Source organism: Bos javanicus, chromosome 12 (assembly GCF_032452875.1).
Source record: "Bos javanicus breed banteng chromosome 12, ARS-OSU_banteng_1.0, whole genome shotgun sequence".
Lineage (NCBI taxonomy): Eukaryota > Metazoa > Chordata > Mammalia > Artiodactyla > Bovidae > Bos > Bos javanicus.
In genome coordinates this window covers 15,954,293-15,976,347 of record NC_083879.1, presented here as the reverse complement: position 1 = coordinate 15,976,347, position 22,055 = coordinate 15,954,293, and the positions used below count along the sequence as shown (strand labels likewise).

Genomic DNA, 22,055 nt, shown 5'->3' with positions numbered 1-22,055 from the left:
GAAAATCCCAGAGACATAGCAGCCTGGTGGGCTACAGTCCACGGGGTCTCAAAGAGTCAGACAGAGCAACTGCACGTCATCACCTGTACTGGAGCGTTTGCTTTCCACACTCTGAACCTAGGGGTTGGTGGAGGGGGTGGTGGTGGGTGGTCCTCAGCCAGAGAGGCTGATCTCACAGCCACGAACCCACTAAGGCTCTTCTCCTTCTCTTACAGTATGTGTCCAGCAGACACGCCGTCACTCAGAGCGCCCCGGAGCCCAGCAGCTATCCGCCTCCGCACGCCCCCCACCACCACTGCCACCGCCACTGCCCCCTCCAGCCCCGTCACCGCCTCTGCCACCACGCCCGGCCCCACCACCTGCACCACCAGGAGGCGGGGCCGCCCGCCACGCAGGTGATGCCCTGCCTGTGCCCCTTGTTCTCCTGCCAGTGGGAGGGCCACCTGGAGGTGGTGGTGCCCCACCTGCGGCAGATGCACAGGGTGGACATCCTCCAGGGGGCCGACATTGTCTTCCTGGCCACGGACATGCACCTCCCAGCGCCGGCCGACTGGCTCATCATCCACTCCTGCTTTGGCCACCACTTCCTGCTGGTGCTCAGGAAACAGGAGAGGCACGCAGGGCACCCCCAGTTCTTCGCCACCATGATGCTGATCGGGACCCCCACCCAGGCCGACAGCTTCACCTATCGCCTGGAGCTCAACAGAAACCACCGGTGTCTCAAGTGGGAGGCCACGCCCCGGTCTGTCCTGGAGTGCGTGGACTCGGTCATCACCAATGGGGACTGCCTCGTCATCAACACCTCGCTGGCCCAGCACTTCTCCGACAACGGCAGCCTGGCCATCGGGATTGCCATCTCTGCAGCCGCGGAGATCTGCTCTTCAGAGGCTGAGATGTGACACAGAGGCCGCCGGACACTCACGTGCGGCCACCCCTCTACCAAGAAACTGCCTGGGCCCTCAGATCTCTGCGAACCAGGACTCCGGGCTCCTTTCCATTCTTCTCCCTCCTCCCCTCCTTCCTTCCTTTCTGTTTTTTTGTCTCAGGTACTTTGTGGTATTTGGTATCTGTCTGCCATGGGCATTATATTATGTAAACATCCTGTGATGCAAGACCTTGGTGTGACGTTTGTCCTGATTTGTTGGTGTAGTTTTACAGAATGAGTTTTACATTCCATCAGAATGGTGATTGCTCGCCACCCGCAGTTCCCTTCCCTCCTGCTTCTCAAACGAGCAACAGTCACCGAGGTCACGAGGCAGACTCTTGGGGTTGAAAGGAGACTGAGTGTCCACATCATTTCCCCCTCCTCCTTTTAGTCTATTTCAGACTGAGCTAACTCCTAAGGGTGTGGAGACAGCAGATTACGGAAGGGGGCCTGGCCAGCTCGGGGGTGTGTATTGCAGACCAGCTAGACACAGCTCTGCCACTTTCCCAGGAACCTCTGGGGCCATGCTGCCTGGACACTAGACGGCGTCTCCTCCAGGGTGCGGGGCTGGAGGTACCATCATGCCGTGTGTCCTCTGGGTTGATCCTGGGGTTCAGAGGAGCAGGCAAGAGGTTGAACCCTCTTTTGGCAGGCTGCTGTGAGCTTGCCCTCAGCCCGGGCCATTTTTTCCTGCTCTGAAATCAAAGGCCTCAAGGGTTTGGTGCTTTCTAGAAAACCTCTTTGCCCTTCGTTGAGCAAGTCATAGAAAAGAATGGGTAAGACACAGGGGAAGAGAAGCAGCCAAAAAAAGCAAAAGATAAAATTAATCTCCTACCTCTGGGAGGGCATTCTCCCCGGAGAGAACTTTATTATCAAGTTATAAAATCCATCAGTGTTTTCCCTCGGGGTGGAGTGCTTTTGTATCCAGCAAGGATTCCTCTGCTCTGGACAGTTCAGAACCATGATTCAGCAGCAGACACAAGAAACTCGGAGGGTGCAGCTGGCCCTCTGGCCCGGAGGCCTGGCCCCATCACTCAGACACCTGGGAGAGTCCTCCTTCCTTTCCTTACTTCTAAAATGCCCCGGTGGTCCAGCGGTTAAGACTCTGTGCTTCCAATGCCAGAAGCATGGGTTCGATTCCTGCTCGGGAAACTAAGATGCCCACAAGCCACACGATGCAGCTGAAAAAATAAATACATAAAACATGCCGAGGGCCCCATTCAGCACACAGATGCTATCACTGGTCAGTCTGCATCCACCACTCTGCTGCAGGGTGAATGAAGAGGCCACAAAAATCCACACTGCCTGTGGGTACAGTGGCTTTCTCTTAATTCGGCCGTCAGAACAATATGCCAACGTCTTGTTGTGGAAGTCTCTCGGGTTTCTGAGTAAAGTAAGCGTGTTTAGTCAATGTCGTCTCTTCTAACGAAAGCTGAACACCTGTAAGTCTTCCCAGGAGGTCCTCTCCTACCTCCTCCTGTCCTCTTTTCGTTCTCTCCTTGGCCACTCCCCATCCGCACCAGAAGCGTGGGCCCCCCGAGCCCCACATGACGCTCACTCGTGGACCTTTCGCCAACCAGACATTGCTCTCAGCCCCGTTCCCTCACCTTGGCCATCTCGGCTGGGTCCTGGCAGGCCTCCCACTGAGGACAGTTTCAGGCAGCATGCCCTGGCTGGGCATCAGCCATCTTTTCTCAGCCAAAAATAACTGATCTTGAAACACAAGAGCAACCTTCCCCCAACAACCCTGTGGTCACCTGTGCTGTTAACCTCCAGCTCCAGCTGCAAAAGGGCGGTGCCAGTCCATAGAGGAGTGCAGAACACAGCCCCCTCTACTTACACAGTAACTCTGGGGCCTGGGAGCTGGAGTTTTATTCTCTAAGAGCCCTAAGGAGGCTAATAAACATCGTGTTACTGATGGAGGCAGACACCAGCTCTGCAGCCCCAAGGAAAGAGTCCTTTCTCTCAGCACCATCACAGCATCCTACAAGGCGCCAGCATCTCCCACCAAGAACAGAACAAGCCAAGACCGGTTGGCTCATGTGGGGAGAAAGTGGCTCCTTCCTTTGCCCCCAGGCCCTTCCCCAGAACCTAAGACCCTCCCCACTTGGCTGTAAGTCTGTTGCCTCCGGAAGTTGCATTCCTTCTCTGGTTCCTGGTCCTCCACCACTTTGAAACATTTGTGTAGCATCACAGGTGCCCAAGATAAACAAACCAAACCTCAGCAAGAGTCTAATTACTGTCCACAGGGCCTTAGGGCTCCTGCAGACATCATCTCTGCCTTCCTGTAGTGCCAAGTTACGTGAGCCAAACTGAGAATAACATTAGGTTATTATTAGTGCACACAAGACTGTATTATGAATAAGTGAGCCCAGACAGGAACTGATATTTTTGGTTCCCAGAAATGGTTTAGACTACAGGGTAGAGATGGGTTATTGTAATACACCCATCTACGATGGTCCCCAGAAGGCCTTTGTCTCGATAGCCATGTGTTAAGAATGGAAGAAAAAGGAGCAAACTAAAAACAACAGGGATTCCCACCGCATCTGTGGACTGTGGGCCCCAGGGTCCACTGGGTCTTGGTTCCAGGACCTGGGGGAGCAGGGACACAGAGTGTGAAGTGGCTTTGATTTTAGAGGCATCTCAGCTCAAAAAACTGGTCGACCTGGAAGTGTGGGGAGGGACATGGCAGGGATGGGGAACCAAAGAGTGGGGTCCTCAGTGATCTCAGGCCCTACTCCGTATCCCATCACCCACTTCAGGCTCCTCGTTTTTAGATTCCCAGGAGGCAGCTCAATGTAGAGCCCTGGGATCTGACTGCCACTCGCACATCTAGGTGCAAACTTATTACCCACTTTCTAAACAGTACAGTCAGCCCTCTATATCTTCAGGGGTCTGTGTCAGGATAAGCCCCCCACCCTCCACCAACCTCCAGATATCAAAATCAATGGATGCTCAAGTCCCTCATATTTTTTATATGAGTCAAGTCAGAAACCACAGATGTGGGGGACCAGTTTTATTTGCATTTTAAAGTAGGCCTAGGAAGACAGCAGCCCTTCACAGCAAGAAATGAGTTACCAGCATGTGATCTTCAAGCAGGAAGTGTGGTGAGAAGGACATCCCAGCCTAGAGGCTGAGCTTACATAAATGGTCCGTGTACAATGGAATCAGACCATGCAAGGAAGAAGATTGCCTTAATTATCCTTCTCTGCATGAACTTGCATCTAGGGTAGATCCCATCACCACCTGTGGAGACTGTGGATCTTTTAGAAATTGATCAGGTTAATCACAATGGTACTCATGGCTACCACTTATTGAGGGTTTATTATGTAACTTAGTGGGCTAAGTACTTTGAGCATATTGCCTTATTTAATCTCCATTACAACTGTATGAGGGCTTCCCAGGTGGCACTATGGTAAAGAACCCGCCTGCCAATGCAGAAGATGTAAGAGATGCCAGTTTAATCCCTGGGTCAGGAAGATCCCCTGGAGAAGGAAATGGCAGCCCACTCCAGTATTCTTGTCTGGAGAAACCCATGGACAGAGGAGCCTAGCGTGCTACAGTCCATAGGGTCGCAAAGGGTAAGACATGACTGAAGCAACTTAGCACGGACACGCACAACCTTATAAAGCAGGTACTATTATTTCACCCATGAGAAACCTAAGCAAAGAGGGGTTAGACACTGTTTAAGGTCACAGAGCTAGCAAATGGTACAGCAGAGACTGGAATTCAGTGTGTCTTGCTCCAAAGTCCCGGCTTCGGACCAATACCAACTATGTCATTTCTAGGAATTTATGGACCCGTGGCTCAGAAGGGCCATGCATAAAGTCTGAATGGCATGGAGGCCTTTTAGTACTTTAGTATTAAATACACCCTTTCATCTCTCCCTTTACTCCATCTTTTCCCAGACCAAGACAGAGTGGTATGTTAGAGCTGGCTTGTGTAACAGTTGTTAAATTTTTTAGGAATTTTACAAACTGTTAAGCATAGCCATGATTAAAAATTAAATTATATAAATTTACAGTTAAGTTCTATTAAAACAAGAGTAATAAATACTCGAAACTCATCACTTCCTAATTATTTCACTACTCTTATTTTCCATGCTCTTGAGATTGTTTACCTTGATCACATACGTATGGTGAACATTCTATATAATGCTGTGCTACCATCCCCATGTTTGGTGATCTCACGGGAACAGCTTGAAATTGGCCGTGGTGGCAGCGTTTACACCATGGAAATTGGCAGTGCGATAAGCCAAGGTGTTTCCCATTTGAAGAACTAATCATTAAACATTTACCAGCATTATCACTGCATGGACAGTTCTGATGCATACATCAGGATGGGGAAAGGGGATTTTGGAAGGAGAAATAAGATCCCAGTGGCCACAGTGACAGGACAGAAATGACAGCCAAGCCAGCCAAATAGCAAATTATTGGGAAGGCGCAAATTGTTTTGGAGAAGGGAGTCTGAGGCTTTAAAGCAGCTTCCAGGGCATTCCTTTCCCTATTCCAGATCCTTCCCTATTGTAGTTAGTGTGGAAAGTTCTATCTGATGACTTTCATGGAAAAATTATGCCTCACAAAACCAGCCTGTTGGCAATTCCTGTCCAAAAGAGAAGACCAAACTCTACAAAAGTACAGCTTCTCGTTACTTGTTCTCATTGGTCATCTGTCTCACTCCACATGTAGACCAAACCCTAAAGAAATATTTCACTTTGCAACAAGAGACTGGAAATATCCAACAGTGGGCAGTGACTATAACATGGCATAACATGTGTGAATGCAAAAACAGGACCCTCATCCATGAAGCTGAGGGACTGAGAGGGAACAGGTCAGGGGATGTTACACGAAGAAAGTAGCCCAGCGCTAATCTAGCTTAATCTGGCTACTTCACTGCAACCCAACAAGGACCCCATTCACCCAGGCCAGCACACTTTTCACATTAAGGCCTGGTTCCCACAAGGATAAAAGTCACAGAGAAACTCCAGGCTGAGTACCTGGTAAGAGGCAGAATCTCCAAGGCCAATAGTGAATCAGTGACTCTGATCCCAGTGGCTTCAGTGTAAGGGAAAGAAGTGAGGCTTGTTGAAGCTTCCACTTGGATGCAGTTTCTGGTGGAAGGGGAAGGGATCATGGTTGCGACATCAAAGAATTACGCTTTGATTAAAGTTCAGCTACAAATAGCATCCAGAGCAGAGTCTCCCAGTAGATTGTTAGACCTTCAGATGATTTGTTCTGAAGATTTCCTTAAGAATTGCTGAGCTCTCTATTGTGTTAACCTGGAGAACAGCCAGCCAAGAAAAACTTCACTGTTACAAGACCCAAACAATCTGTTGTAGATAAGCATTTATTTTTCCCCCCAAATCAGATTACTACATAGGTTACCTACATGGCTTAGAGTTTGCCTTTTATAATATAGTATAGTATATAGAATACTATACTATAAATATTCCTCTCCCCTTTTTAACCTCTTTTTGGGGTACTGAGACGAGAGAGACAGAAAGGAAATCAAGGATCATTTTACTTGACTTAAATTGATGTTTATGTTATTTTCTAGGCTTTCTTATGATGTTAGAAGAAGCAGGCTTAGAATATCACTTTATCTCTACCCTGTCTCCCATGAAAAATGTCATTAAATTGCATTTGATATTGTTTCCTTGAACCCTTCAGGGTTGCTTGTTGTTATTGTTTGTTGCTGGAGTTTTTTCCTCCCCACAGGGTTCTGTGCGACTTCAGGGAATAGAAATGAAATGCTATACGGGAAAGTGCAATTATCAGAAATTCACCAGCTGCCACATTTGACCTATGTTTCATTATCTTTCTCCCTGTTTCATTTTTCTGCCTCCATTTCAAAGTCATAGTTGGATGCAAGGAGGAAAGTATTTCTGAAGGTGAATAAAAGCCCTGGCAACTAATGTGCCCCCAGGACTATTTCAGCCTCTGGTGCTGCCTTGAGAAGAGGGACCACAGCCTTCCCCGATGGCCATCACTGCCCACCCCCTTCCTACCAGCACCCCTTATCTGAGCTCTTCCCTGCCTCTGTCTGACAGCAGGGTCCCTGAAATTTACTTCCGGGCCTATCAGATCAGTTGTCAAGGGAGCCTTCATGGTTTAATTCTTTAATTTCAGGCCACTGTTAGTTACTCGCAAGATCAGGATTGAGCAAGAATTTTAATCCTATTGCCTGTCAATTCTTAACCTCCATCTTCTTCCTTATGTCCTTCTTCCCAGAACCTACTTCCTGCTCTCACAGAGGCTTATAGAGAGTGCCTTGAATTGAGCTGAGTGATCAAAACTGACCACAGGACCAGCATGAATATTCATGAACCAAGTTAGTTGTCAGGCCATGGCCTCTCTTGGAACAGTTCTGCACCCTGTGGTGTCCCAAATACTTTCCATTGCCCTCAAAATACGCTAAAGATGTGCAGTAAGGTTGCTGAGTGCCAGAGAGAGACTCCACTGAAAGAAGGGGGACACTCACCCGTCGAGAAATTCAGCCAGGGAGGGAGGTCCAGCCCAGAACCCTCCCTGGGATGCAGAGCTTTATTTCCCAAACTTCAGTGTGCTTAAGAATGTGCTTAAGAATGATCAACAGGGCTTCCTTGGTGGTATAGATTCCGCCTGGCCTGGACAGAACATGGGTTTAATCTCTGGTCCGTGAAGCTCCCACATGCTGCCGAACAACTAAGCCAGCGCGCCACAATTACCGAAACTTTCACGCCTGGAGCCCATGCTCCACAAAAGAGAAGCCATAGCAATGATAAGCCCACGAACCGCAACTAGAGAGAAGCCCCTGATCGCTGCAACTAGAGAAAAGCCTGAGCAGCAAAGAAGACCTGACAGAGTCAAAAATAAGTAAATTAAGTGTATATGTGTGTGTGTGTGTGTGTGTGTGTGTGTGTGTGCGTGTGTATGTACATAAAGAGTGATCAACAGAACTTGATTTCTGAGATCCAGAAACCAGAGATTCTCATTCAGGAGACTCAGAGTGGAACCCAAGATTCTGATTTTAACACTCTTTCCCCCAGGATTCTGCAAGGGTTATGTGACCAATGATTGGATTCTCAAATCCAGAGCTGAGCACACTGGTGGTAACAGGGGCCACAGAAAACAAAGGCGCAGATAAAACCTCCTGAAGAAGCAAGCCGGTCCTTCCTCGAGAGGGAGGAAGGCAGGAAAGAAGCTGACGGGAAGGGACCGGTTACATTCGGATGGGGGAGCAGGAAACTAACAGAGTCCAGAGAGGAGAGGAGTCAGGCGGGGGTTCCCTAGAGCAACAGAGGAGGGAACTCTGTTCTCCTGTCCCTTGGAGGCAGAGGTGGTGGGTGACAGGCACAGAGGAGGGAGAGAAGAGAGCTGGGCAGGCAGGACACTGGAGGTCACCAGCCGTGATGCCGGAGCCGTGGCCGGGGCTGGCAGACGGAAGCCAGCATGGAAGGGCCCCCAGTGCCGAGTGCCACTTGGTCACAACTCTGGCAGCCTGGTGCCGATGAAGGGACTGTGTAAATCTTCCCCATGAGCACATAAGCGGCTCATCCTATAAACCCCTGCCAGGCTGGGATGGTAATTCATATTTAAATCTCTGCCCCTAGCCCTGACAGGGAGTTACCTCTCAAATCCCCAGGGAGTCATTTATTTATCCTGCAAATCTCCCCCAGGACGCATGAGCAGGTGTCACTGTTCCAGGGCCGTCCATGGGGGATGTGAATTATCAGGCCACTTTCAGCAGCGGCTCAGAGCTAAGCCCCACATAAGTCTTGCCTATGGGGCGAGAGGAAAGGAAATCACTGAACTAGTTTCTTATTAGCCTAGAGGTAGACAAGGTATACTCTGTACATCCTCTGCAAGGGGGCCCATGGAAAAAGCATCTATTAAGGATCAAAGCTGGGGACGTGGATTATCACCCATCCAGGAGGTAATTCCATCTTCCTCTCTCTCTGCCTCTTCCTAGGTTCTGTATCAACTTTTGTTAACACACAGAGATAGACATTTCTTGATTTCTATAATCCTGGCAATTACAGATTTAAAAAACAAAACACAATCAACAGGAAATCAAGCACCTCAATACACTGAAATGTTAGAGAACTGTTGAGTGAAACTGGCCGCCTTGGCTGGGCATGAAAATAAACTGCTTGCCTGAGTTGTCTCACAACAGGAGGTCCCGATAAAGAATGCGATGCTACAGCCAAAACTCACCAGAGAACTGGAGAGGGTCGAAAGGAGAAGGGAGGAGATGGTACATCCTACCAACCTCCCAGAAACTCACACACTGGAATCCACCTTGGCTGAGAAGGACTCTGATTCAGACCACACATGGGCAATAAGCAAAATGATTGGCCAGAGACGACCCGGAAGCCAACTGCATTACCATAAAGCCCAAGACTGTGAGCCATGTGACAGCTGGATTCCCTTGCCCTGCTGCTCTCCACCGGGGCGCCCCTTCCCAATAAAGTCTTTTGCTTTGTCAGCACATGTGTCTCCTCTGATCATTCATTTCTGAGTGTTTGATCCCACCCTCAGGCCCTGGAAGGGGTCCCCCTTCCTGCAATGGAAACGCTTCCAGATCATTCAAAAGCCAAGCCCACCACCTACCTGGTGATCCTGCTTCCTGCAAACAATGACAGAAGATCAAGGCAGCCAGCAAAACTCAGGGAAGGTCTCCTGGAAGTCTAGGTCCACCCTCTAAACTTTCAGATCTACATCTTCACCAGCCCAGGTGCGAGGCTCTGTGAAAAATGAGAATCAGGAAAACCATTATCACTGGGTCTGCTTTAGTGATGTGGCCACACCCCGAGGGCAAGGCTCAGTTGGGGAATGGGCTCTAGAGGGGAGAGTGCAGAGAGTAGGACCACTTAGTAAAATCAAAGTATTAGGGTATTTGCTAAATCTGGCAAACCTAAGAGGAACAAGTCCATAAAGTGCATTTGTCCTATTGTGGGTGCGGGTTACCAGCCACAGCAAGCCCTCATTGGCAGTGTCGCCCTTTGCTTATTCTGCTCCTAATCTGGGGAGCCATGTGTATGGCCAGCTCTCTGGCTGCAGGGCTGGTGGGGCTATTCCCTAGACTCTGCTCCTGCATTCACAGTGGGCTGCCCTCTGGGTGGGCACTGATGGGACTGGAACTCACCTCCATTGTTTAACAAAGCCTGGGGTGTTTTGAGAGCCCAGAGTCTTGAGTCAACTGGGCACATGGAAGCCATGGCAATTTATAAACAGTCCCACATCTTCAGGCAGCCATCAAGAAGAGCACTTCAGGACAGGATGTATGAGAGCCTACAGCAAGCGCAACAAAATAGTAGTGTTTACATGTGTTGGGCTTACTGGAGGATACAAAGGGAAGAACAGTTTGGTCCCTGCCCTCAGGAACCTCATAGTGAACTCAACGAAACAAAATAAATACATTTACACATGCATCAAGCAACTGTCTAATGGCCCAGCAGTTTCTAAGCAGCAGCCCAGTGGCATTTGGTTGATTAAGATGACATGCATCCATAATTCTGGTCAGAAGAAGACAATGAGCCCAGATGGACTGGGACGTTTTCCTTTGGCTGCATCGGGTCTTGGTTGCCACGTGCGGGATCTTACGTTGCAGTGCGTGGGGTTCTCTCTAGCTGTGGCGCACTGACTTAGTTGCCCCGAGGCAGGTGGGAGCTTAGTTCTCTGAAGAGGAATCAAACCCGTGTCCCTATCATTGGAAGGCGGATTCCTAACCACTGGACCACCAGGGAAGTCCCTAGACAATTTATTATTTACAGCAAGAATAATATTTGAGTCTAGGTTTCCTGAGCCCCAGTTCCAATAGGACAATGAACAGGTGCTACCTGAGCACAGAGTTGGGGAGCATTAGGGAGAGGGACCCTGAGATTAGGAGACTCTGATCTTAGGTAGGGTTGCTAGGAAGTCTGCCCATCTTCCTTTCTGAAGAGATTATTTTTTTATTACCCTGTGTGTTTCAGTCATGTCCAACTCTTTGCAAGCCTAAGGACTGTAGCCCCCAGCCTGGCACCTCTGTCTATGGGATTCTCCAGGCAAGAATACTGGAGTGGATTGAAATTCCCTTCTCCAGGGGATCTTTCCAATCCAGGGATTGAACCTGAGTCTCCCACATTGCAGAAAGATTCTTTACTATTTGAGCTACCAGGGAACCCTTATTACCCTGGAATATAAGCAAATCTCTCTAAGGAGGGAATGCTTCTACTTTTACTACCCAGGAACATAAATAAATTTGTTCTAGAAGGAGTCATTGTCTCCACATTTACATTAACATTCCTCAAAAGACAATTCTAGAGCAAATTGGCTCTTCATGCCTAGACATATAGAAACATGAGCAATTCATGGACCATCCTCTCGCAACAGCCTTGAAGAATAAAGAGCTAACGAAATGATGAAGACTTTAACTGACATGGTTTGAGGAGGAACTTGATGGAAGCTATTATGATTAAAAAATGCTTCATGGAGAAATAACTTGGCATTGTCCTTGCAGAACTTGTAAATAATGTCCAAGATTCCAGCCCATTCTATCTGCTAGGACAAGAGATAGTAAATACTAGAGATTTTGCAGACCATATGCTCTCTCGGGCAACTATTTAGTTCTGCCATTGTGGTGTGAAAGCTGCCTTAGACCACACCTGAATGAATGAGCATGGCTGTCCTCCAATAAAACTCGATTTACAAAACAGGCAGCAGACTGGATTTGTCCGATGGGCTGTAGTTCATCAACTTCGGCACTAGAATACACAACAATTCACTTAAACACACATGCAATGGGATGATCAAATGGATGGGTCACTGACCATCAGAAATGGCAGAAGGGATTCATTCAACAGGAAGAGGGTTTGATGAAGAATCACTGAATAGGGACTTCCTTGGTGGTCAGTGATTAAGAATCTACCTTCCAACGCAGGGGACATGGGTTCGATCCCTATGGGGAACTAAGATCCCCATGCCATGGGGCAACTAAGCCTGTGAGCCACAACTAGTGTGTCTGTGTATCACCAGGAGCCCTCATGCCACAGTGAAAACCCAGTGCAGTCGAAAAATAAATAAGCAAGCACTGAATGATGAAGAGAGTCACAGAGGAGGAATCTAGGTAATTCCTAGGGTCCTTTATCACTCTAAGATTCTGTAATTGTTTAGGGACTTGGTAGAGTAACTATAAATTCTACAGGTGTTTTAAGCTTTCTTCCAGATGTACAGTCCTATTAGAATCTTAATCTACATATTCACCTCCAAAATTCTAGAAGAGCTAGAGATTCTAGAAGGTCACAGAGAGCCTTACTCATGTTAGTTCTTAGGTTCTCTGAAATAAACGATAAGGGAGACTTTGCGTCTGATGGTCAGTGACTCAACAATGAGAGGGAATGCGCTGATGGGGAATCCTTCATGTAACTTCGCTGAGGCAGAAGACAATCAAAATACAAGGGTTCTGTCTTGAGGAGTCCAGTTCATCATAAGAAATAAAGACTTTGGAATATGATACTGTGCGTGTGGGCTCAGTCATGTCATACTCTTTGCAACGCTATGGACTGTAGCCCACCAGGCTCCTCTCTCTATGGAATTTTCCAGGCAAAAACACTGAAGTGGGTTGCCATTTCCTCCTCCAAGGGACCTTCCAGACCCAGGAATCGCACCCATGTCTCTTTCATCTCAGCTTCCCTGATAGCTCAGTTGGTAAAGAATCCGCCTGCAATGCAGGAGACCCAGGTTCGATCCCTGGGTTGGGAAGATCCCCTGGAGAAGGGAAAGGCTACCCACGCCAGTCTTCTGGCCTGGAGAATTCCATGGACTGTACAGTCCATGGTGTCGCAAAGCGTCGGACACGACCGAGCGACGTTCAGTCACGCACTCTCGCGTCTCCTGATTGCAGATGGAGTCTTTCCCGCTGAGCCACTTGGGAAGCCTGTGATACTATGTAGCGCTGCTCAAATAGTTTCTTTCCCAGTGTTCTCAATTGGCCAGGATTTGTTTTAATCAGATATGATAAGATGTAGACACAGGGACAGATACCTGTGAGTGAAAAGTTTATTATGTAAAAATTTCCAAGAGGAGGGGGGGTCCCCGTGCTACCCAGAGCCGCACAAGGAAACATCAGGGCAGACAGGAGACAGGAATGAGGGTGAAGCAACATGGCAAAAGCCACTGTTGTGCTTTTCCTGAGAAGGGCTGGGTGAGGCGGAGGACGCAGCTGAGCGGGTTGAGGATTGGGTATTTGAATCTCAGTGGCCTCCTCAAGGTTATTGTCCCCTGAGGTGATTTAGGGCAGGTGCCTGATAAAAGGAAGAAGGTTGTTGTTGTTCAGTCGCTCAGTCATGTTGGACTCTCTGCGGCCCCATGGACTGCAGCACGCCAGGCCTCCCTGTCCTTCACCATCTCCCAGAGTTTGCTCAAACTCATGTCCATCAAGTCAGTGATGCCATCCAACCATCTCATCCTCTGCTGCCCCCTCTCCTCCTGCCCTAAATCTTTCCCAGTGTCTAGTCCAATGAGTCAGCTCTTCACATCAGGTGGCCAAAGTATTGTGGATTCAGGATTGGTTGATTTACACATCAAAGGCATGCTCTCAGGGACGTTGTCTACTCTCTTGAGGAATGACTCATCTAACCTTCAGAGGGGCTGTCCCTCTCTGGGGTCCTCCAGTCCCCAACATGTCAAAACATCATAAAATATTGAAAATAAAACTCATGATTAATGCACCCAGCCCCTGGAATATTTTGTCCTAAGTGTCTGGACAGAAGAAACTATAGCCTTAAAGAGTTTTAATCCCTTGGAGAATGTCATGAGAGCTGATAGAGTTGTCATCTCTGTAGAAAATTTTCCCTTCATGCTTGGGTGGCTACAGTACAAGCTGTGGAGTGAGGCCCAAACTAAGGCAGCAGGAGCAGCAGAGCTGAGACACCGATGAGAGGCTTGCAAGACCAGAGCAGTTCATGAGGGAAAGGGTTCAGCCCATGTGAATGGTGTCCTCTGGAGCTGAGCAGTGCACCATAGCCCAGAGTGCGAACCACCCAGGACACACAGGAATCGGGGAGTGTGTCAGTAAAGCTTTCTGGTTGTGGCCAATAAATCTGCTGTAGCTAGTTTAAGCAGAAAATATATGAGGTAGTTCACAGGAGGGCCAGAGAGTCATAGAGTCGGGGACAGAGCAGACAACGACAACTACCTAGCTATATATAGCACCAAATTCTTCTGGCAGAAATACCACTGTGTCGCCTTCTGCTTCTCAACACCTTGATACCAGGACGCTGGATGCTGGGGTCAGAGACCTGGCCATGGCTGCCTCCAGGGTAGCAGAATATGGCTCCCCAAAATGTGACTGTGGGAGTTCAGGACGCAGCACCCCAAAACATGCCACTTTGACATATTGATTATATTGAGCCCTAGGCACTTGGAAAATAGCAAATACACGGAGAAGGCTTTTTCTGAACGCCCCATATCTACCTAAAGAGATTTTCCAGAAGGAAGTCCACTGTCATAAACCATCTCCCTAGGAATTTCACCAACCAGGGAAGATGGACTGTATCACAGGAGAGAAGAGAAGTCAGTACCTCACTCAGACAAACTTCATCACAAACTATCATCTCTCCTATCTGTTCTTCTAAGGGTCCATTCAAATTTCCTAGAAGTCAATTTTTCCTCCCATTAACAGGAGGACTTCATCCTCCTCTCCTGTCCTTGTTAAGATGATATTTAAGCCTGAATTCTTTTTTTAATTAATTAATTAATTTTTGGCTGTGTTGGGTCTTCATTGCCACACGGGCTTTCTCTAGTTGCGGCGAACAGGGGCTCCTCTCTAGTTGCAGTGCATGGGCCACTCTTGTCGTGGAGCGTGGGCTTTGGGGCTTGAGGGCTTCGGGAGTTGCAGCACATGGGCTCAGTTGCCCCCACAGCATGCGGAATCTTCCCGGACCAGGGATTGATCCCATGTCCCTGCATCGGCAGGCAGATTCTTAACTGCTGGATTAGCAGGGAAGTCCAAGCCTGAATTCTAAGCCACTTCTTTGAGTTACTCATTTTCCCCAGGTGTCTCTCACATATACATAAGGTGGACATGTTAATAAACTCCTGTTTGTTTCTTGTGTGCATCTGTGTTTTATTACAGGAGTCTTAGCCAAGAACTCAGAAGCCAAGAACTCAGTAGTTCTTGAGTTGCTAAGTTGTTTCCGACTCTTTGCAACCCTGTGGACTGCAGCACACCAGGCTTCCCTGTCCTTCACCATCTCCTAGAGTTTGCTCAAACTCACATCCATTGAGTCAGTGATGGTAGTGGGACAGTATTTTCCTTCCCTACTAGGGTCAGACATCCCTACTACTGTACTTGCCAGGAGATCTAATTCCTAAATCATAGGAGAAGGTCTTAACGCCAGGGAAACTGGGCAGACTTGGTCTTAGCTTTCAGAATCTCTAGCTCCACAAAGCAAACTAATAGCAATTAGAATCTGTACTACATGAGCCAACTTATAGGACCTGTCACCATAAAGGATGAGAGGCTTAGAGTTCTAGGATCAAACCTGTGGATTCAAAGCAGCTACCACTAGGATGATCTCCTGAGTTCTGGCTTGTCCCGATGCTGCTGCGGGCTGGGAAGCAAGGGGTGAATCATCTTAAGTAAGAAACACCAAAATCCCAGAAGTAGAGTGCATTGTGCCAGTAGACCTCTTCCTGAAATGATGAACTAAATCACAAGCTAAGCACCCCATATAATATTTACAACTTAAAGAATTCCATTGTAGATCCTTCTGCAAAGTGAATAACCATCCTCCTATATTTCTCTCCAGTGAAGCTGGATTAATATACTGAGCTTTCTTAAATCAAGGTGTACTATCCCCTTGGAGCCTTTAAAAGAATGGAACGTCACAAATCTCATGAAAAGAGGCCATAAAGAGTCACGGTTTTGACATAACAGGCATGACATAACTGCAAGACGGAAACTGGCAACTGGCGTTAAGCCCCCTGCCTTCCATATTAAGAGCTGGAACTCATCAGTTTGGACATGGAGGGAAAGCTTATGATCTGAATACCTGGCTGTGTCCACTTAGTAGCTAATATCCTCAGAGTATCCCAACTCAAATGCAGATCATGGATCCCACGTTTGCATGTGAGCTATAAATACTCACTCAGGTGCTGGACAGGAGGCACGGGTACTTAACGCTCTCATAAAAAAGCAGCATGCAGATGGTAATTAACGCCTCACTGTCCCCAGCGCTCAGAGAGGATTTGCTACAGTGGCAGCAACTTTGATTTTTTTTTTTTCTAATTTTTGCTCAGAGAGCCGGAGGCCAAAAGCTGTACATTATGAAAGATTTCTCTGCCCGTTCCCTCAAATCTCAGCGCATAATGGAGATTGGTTCCCCTTAATAGATTCATGTACTTCTTCCCCGGTGCCTTGTCAAATAATAGCACAATCCAAGCAATAAGACAGGAGTCCAGGCACACACCCGGCTCCCAAGGCCAACAGTGGGGAGGGGGCTTGTTTATTACCCTGTCTGGAGCAGAATCAAATTACTTATGGACCATTTAGATGCAAATGCATCATTCATTTAGCAAACATGCTGCATATGCAGACAATTTAGCCAAACAATGGATCTATAAGGACATCCCCTGCTCATCTTCGAATATCAACTGTGCGTTTTCAAAGGGGATTTGGATTTTCTCTGAATTGATCAAACTTGACAAGTAATTTCTACCTAATGTTCTGGCTAGCCTCGTCTCTCTTCTCCATCTGTAGGTGAGAAATCCTATTTTCTGCTAGTGACAGGGTAATGCAAAAGGCTACAGACGCAGGAAGAGGAGGCAATTCTTGTGCCCGGGACTAGCTTGCCACATTCTGAAGGATCTGTTTTGTTAGGTTGCCTTGAAATTACAAAACCTTTCCATTCGACACACGCCCCATCCCCCACCCCATTTACACTTTCTGAGCTGCCGCGGGAAAAGAAGCTGTGAAGAAATCTAAGCCATCTTTGTACAAAGGGAGACAGCATTCTCACACGGCAGCTCCCAAGACCGTCTCAGTCCCTGCCTGGGAATTATAAACCAGCCACTGCTGTTCCAGCCACGCTCGGAATCAAAGAAAAGCACATTAGGGAAGAAGATACCAAATTTGAAAACTCGCCTCATCCTGGAGTTTACTGTCAAAAAGACAGCTTGATTCAGTTGTAGGAAACAATTGGGTGAATAGGAACCATTGGGAGAAAAGCCAGGGAATCAGCCCAGTAAGTCAGAGATGTCAAAGGGAGTTATAAGAATTTTCCTACCGAGGGGCTCACTGAACTCAAAGATCAGCCTCTACATATTCTAATCAAATGACTAAAACCTACACTGGCATTTTTCCTTGTACAAGGCAAATGACCTTTAAAAAAAAAAATCACTTTTTTTTCTTTTTGGTCCATGTCCAAATGGAAAATTACCTGTGATCTGCCTCCTTAAGGAGCCTTAGCCCAACAGATCTCCTACCAATTCCAGGAGGTGCCTTGGCCTGGTCATTTGCTATTGTTGTTTAGTCACTAAGTCATGTCCAACTCCGTGCCATCCCATGGACTGTAGCCCACCTGGCTCCTCTGTCCATGGAATTTCCAGGCAAGAATACCGGAGTAGGTTGCCAATTCCTTCTCCAGGGGATCTTCCTGACCCAGGGACTGAACCCAAGCTTCCTGCATTGGCAGGCAGGTTCTTTACTGCTGAGCCACCAAGGTAGCACTTGGCCTGCTCATTAGAAAACCATAATTGAATTGCCAATGTGTTCTTTAACCAGGTACCTCTGTTTTACTGGAAAGCCAGTCAATGCCTAGATTTAACTGACAGTGATAAAGTGGCAATGATATGCACCAGAAACACTGGGCCAGATGCCTTTGAAATTTCTTAAGGGAAAAAAAGCTTTGATATTGTATTTTATTAATCCAACAAATTTTATAAAATGTTGGCTAGGGTATAATTCTCCACATGCTAAATATGACACATGCCAAATCAATAGTAAGTCACCTTATCTATCCCTATCTCTCTTTCCCCACCCATTTCTAAACTCCATACACACAACACATACATTCTGTATCCAAGCTACTTTCCCACACTCCACTCGTCGCAACAGTTCTTAAAACCTGCAGCGGCTACTTCTTTAACCACTAATGTCATCCTTTCTGTGTGTTCTGGCTTCATCCCGCACTACTGTACTATCTCAGCTTGCTCTCATCACAAACTACCTCTATTGCCAAACGCAGCCGCCTCTTGTTTTATTCAAACTCTCTGCCACAGTTGGTGTCGTGGGTGGGTGGCTCGTGGATTTCTGGGAAATTCCTAAGCCCTACACAGAGAAATCCACTCAGCGTCTCACACCTCGCTTTTACCCAACGTCGATGCTGACCCGCTTTTTCTACCTGCACAGGAGCACGGTCATTGAACCTTCCATTCCCGAGTTTCTAACCTCTCTCTCTCGGTCACCTGACTAGAAACCCAGCGGCGTCTTCACAACTTCCCTTATCCTCCCCTGACTTTTTCAGTCCACCTTGGTGTCCACTTGATTCTTCCCCTACATCACTGGCTCTCTAAGAACTGTCCTGCATTTCCTGCATTCCCTCAAGGGATTCAAATCACACATAAAGAGGTTCAACTTTATGTTGTATCTGCAATTGGCAACATCAGTTACCTCTGCAGTGATGTTAGTGTGGGTGAGAATATTGGACTACTTCACACTGAAATACATGTTATTTGATATAAATGACTATCGTGGTGTTTCTCCCATATATTACACTTGTGTGTGTGTGTGTGTGTTTAGTCAGTCTGTTGTCTCAGATTCTTTGCGACCCCATGGACTGTAGCCCGCCAGGCTCCTCTGTCAATGGGATTCTCCAGGCAAGAATACTGCAGTGGGTTGGCATTTCCTTCTCCAGGGGATCCTCCAGACCTAGGGATTGAACCCACATCTCTTGCGTCTCCGGCTCTGCAGGCAGATTCTTTACTTATGAGCCATCAGCGATGCTCATACTACACTTAGTGTATTAAAATTTCTGAAATTAAGAAAGTAGCTTGATTAGACTATTTATGAGCTTCATTTCAGGTGGGTTGATAAACGCTGCTCTCTTGTAGAGCAAGTGTTTAATCTTTCCCTTCTAGTCCCACTGATCCTTTCCAATTGCCTACCTAAATAGCATATTCAAAAGCAGAGACATTACTTTGCCAACAAAGGTTCGTCTAGTCAAGGCTATGGTTTTTCCTGTGGTCATGTATGGATGTGAGAGTTGGACTGTGAAGAAGGCTGAGCGCCGAAGAATTGATGCGCTTTTGAACTGTGGTGTTGGAGAAAACTCTTGAGAGTGCCTCAAAATAACCATCTTATGTGGTCTGGATGCCAGGTTCTTTTATAGATCAGAGATGGGGGGAGGTTAGGAAGCAAAGTAGAAAGGTCATTAATCTAGCAAATATCTCCTAAAATGGCAGGGAGTGTGTTAATCTCTTCCTTCCTGCCATCTACAGGTGGACAGGGTTCTAAACAAAGGCACATTAGTTTACAGTCAGGCAGAGGGGCAGGGTTCGCTGAGGCAGGCTGTCATGTATGATTATAATAACAAAAGCAGAGAAAAGCAAATCCAAGAAGCAGTTCCAACATGGAGTCAGAATTGGCTTCTTCTCTGCAACAGGCTGACTCCTCTGGGCCTTCGCTTATGCGGTTCCCTCCGCTTCAACTGCCTGTCCCTCCCCCAAGCACCAGCGTGGGATTCACCCCTCGAGACATCCTTCCCTGCCCCCAGGCCCCCCCACTCCTTAAAGCACTTTATGCCAACCCATCAGAGCACCCAGTTCCTCCCCGCTGACCACAGTTCAAAGGTGTGGTCCCCTGGGCCAGGACAGTCTCATTTACTGAGATGTTGGTATCCTCCCTTTGACATAGTGCGTGCTCGAGAACTCAAAACACTTCTTGAGTTCAGCTGAAGTAGCCAAATCTTGCCAGAACTCAAAGCATTCCTGGACAAAGACCATCTGTTGGGAGAGACCCAAGGGAGAGAGGGACGTGTCCGTAGCCCTGTTAACAAGGCTAACTGCGGGGCTTAGCGAAAAGCCTCAGACATTTCTGTCCTGCTATTCTAACTGAAAGTAAAGGCAAATAGCAGTAAAACAAAGAGAAATAAATGCAGCACTTTCTTAAAAGGTTATGTTACCGAGTCCAAGAGCGCTCTGCTTGCCTCGCGAGAAAAGCCGATAAATCTGAGACAAAAGTGTCAGGATGAGGAAGGGACTTTATCTGGGAGCCGGCTGACCAAGAAGATGGCAGGCTAGCGCCTCAAAATAACCATCTTGTCGGGGCCTGGTTGCCCGATTCTTTTATGGATCAGAATTGGAGGGAGTGGTGAGGGGAGGAAACAAAGTAAAAAGGCTTTTCGATCCTTGCAAATGTCCCCTAGAATGGCAAGCCTCAGGCAGGGGGACGTGTTAGTTTCACAGGCCAGTATGTATGCTCACAATAATAAAAGAGGAAAAGGAGGGTCAAAGTCCCAGTAGCAGTTTCAGCATAAATTCAAAATTAACCCTTCCCAGTTACAGGCAGACTGGCAGGCCGCTTCAGCTTGCAGGGCTCTGCTCCTCAGCGACCCACCACCACCACCGTTCCTGCCCCAGAAGCCCCTCCCGGTGGTGGTCCTGTGGAGTCAGGGTGATTCTCCCGTCAGGGCTCTTCCAGCCAAGTGGCCAAGCATGGCATCCACACTTGTCACTCCACGGTGAGCTTCAGGCCCCCCGGGGAAACACGCCCTGCAGTCAGGTCTAAGCAACATTGCAACTCAAGCATCTGTAGTGCCCGGCACACAATGCCAGGTGCCCCCAGGCGGGCCTCCGAGGTCACCCAGCCCTGGTCCCCACCCTTCCCCTGCCTGCTTTCCCCTCTGTCTCGGTCAGCTCTGTCCCCCTTTCCCCCCCTTACCCCCTCCTCATGTCACCCCTCTCCCCCCACCCCCACCGTCCTCCAACAGCTCTGAGCATCTTCTCTGCTCTAGAACCAGCACGGTGCTCCCTCTCTTCTTAGTCTCCTCCCTGTCGCCTCTGCCTGGAAAGCTCTCCCTCCTGCCCACTCGTCTCCAGTTACCTGGGTAATTCTCACTCCTCTCGGAGCCTCAGGGACGCCTCCCCTGGCACCTCTGATGGAATGTAAGGCTCACACTACATCAAACTCCTCCGCTAGCACAGCCTGCGATCTGTCGCTCCCTAACCCTCACCACACTTGTGGTGCTTTGCTTTGTATTTGTCTTCCCCGGTCTGTGTCTGTTCACCAAAGCATCCCCAGGGACCCAACACGGGGTCTGGCACATAGCAGAAAATCAATACTTACTTACAGGAGTGAAACGAGCTGCCTGACCGCATGGATAGGTCTGCAGATTTCATGGGAATATCTACCATGGAGAACAAGGTGGGCAGAATCTCTGTTGTCACAAGTCTTCCACTGCAGTGGGAGGAGATGGATTTTTTAAAGAGCTGAAGAAGGAATATGATTATTGCCAACAGTGATGATTCTGAACAAGTTAAAATCCTCCCTTTCCTATAACTTGCTCAGGTTGCCAGTTACCTAAGTTCCAACTCCCTTAAAGGCCATGATCACCCCATACCTGCACAATATTAGCATGATGTTAGCGGGGAAGAAGCAAGACAGATGGCCTAGGGGTTGAGAGCCAGGTTGTGGCCACCTTTCCCCACGTCGGCCTCACTTCTCCTGTCGTCTCTGTGTCTACATCACAGCTCCAACTCAGGTCCTCTTTGATTCCAGCTATTCACAAATGTCTCTGTCTCCATTTGTGAACAGGAAGGCAAGGACTAACCTTTCCTCAAGTCTGCACATGGCTCAGCATATAGCAGGAGCTCAGTTAAGATGTGCTACCTTTGAAAAAGCTGGACCTAGAGACTGTCACACTGAGTGAAGTAAGTCATACAGAGAAAGAGAAATAATGTGTGATATCCTGTATATGTGGAATCCAAAAAGAAAAGATACAAATGAACTTATTTACAGAAACAGTCTCACAGAGAATTTATGGTTACCAGAGGGAAGGAAGAAGGGAAAAGACAGTTAGGGAGTTTTGGGTGGTCATGTACACACTGCTATATTTAAAATGGATAACCAACAGGTACTTACTGGATAGCACAGAAACTCTACTCAATGT

At 47.9% G+C, this 22,055-nt stretch overlaps 1 protein-coding gene and 1 long non-coding RNA gene across 2 annotated transcripts in view; one reads left to right on the top strand and one right to left on the bottom strand.

Annotated features, from left to right (window-relative positions):
• Positions 1-1,114, top strand: part of SIAH3 (siah E3 ubiquitin protein ligase family member 3) — a 71,331-nt gene extending 70,217 nt beyond the window's left edge. Inside the window, exon 2 of the mRNA XM_061434559.1 lies at positions 216-1,114. Within this exon, the coding sequence (XP_061290543.1) occupies positions 216-899 (684 nt within the window). The 3' untranslated portion in view covers positions 900-1,114. The remainder of the gene's footprint in view (positions 1-215) is intronic.
• Positions 1,115-1,325: 211 nt separating this feature from the next.
• On the bottom strand, positions 1,326-21,302 carry LOC133258204 (uncharacterized). Its single transcript, XR_009739862.1, has 5 exons — positions 21,237-21,302; positions 11,553-11,651; positions 10,052-10,197; positions 9,517-9,650; positions 1,326-2,106 (listed from the first exon to the last, which is right to left on the bottom strand). It is a non-coding gene; the product is annotated as an uncharacterized LOC133258204 (long non-coding RNA).
• Positions 21,303-22,055: the final 753 nt, after the last annotated feature.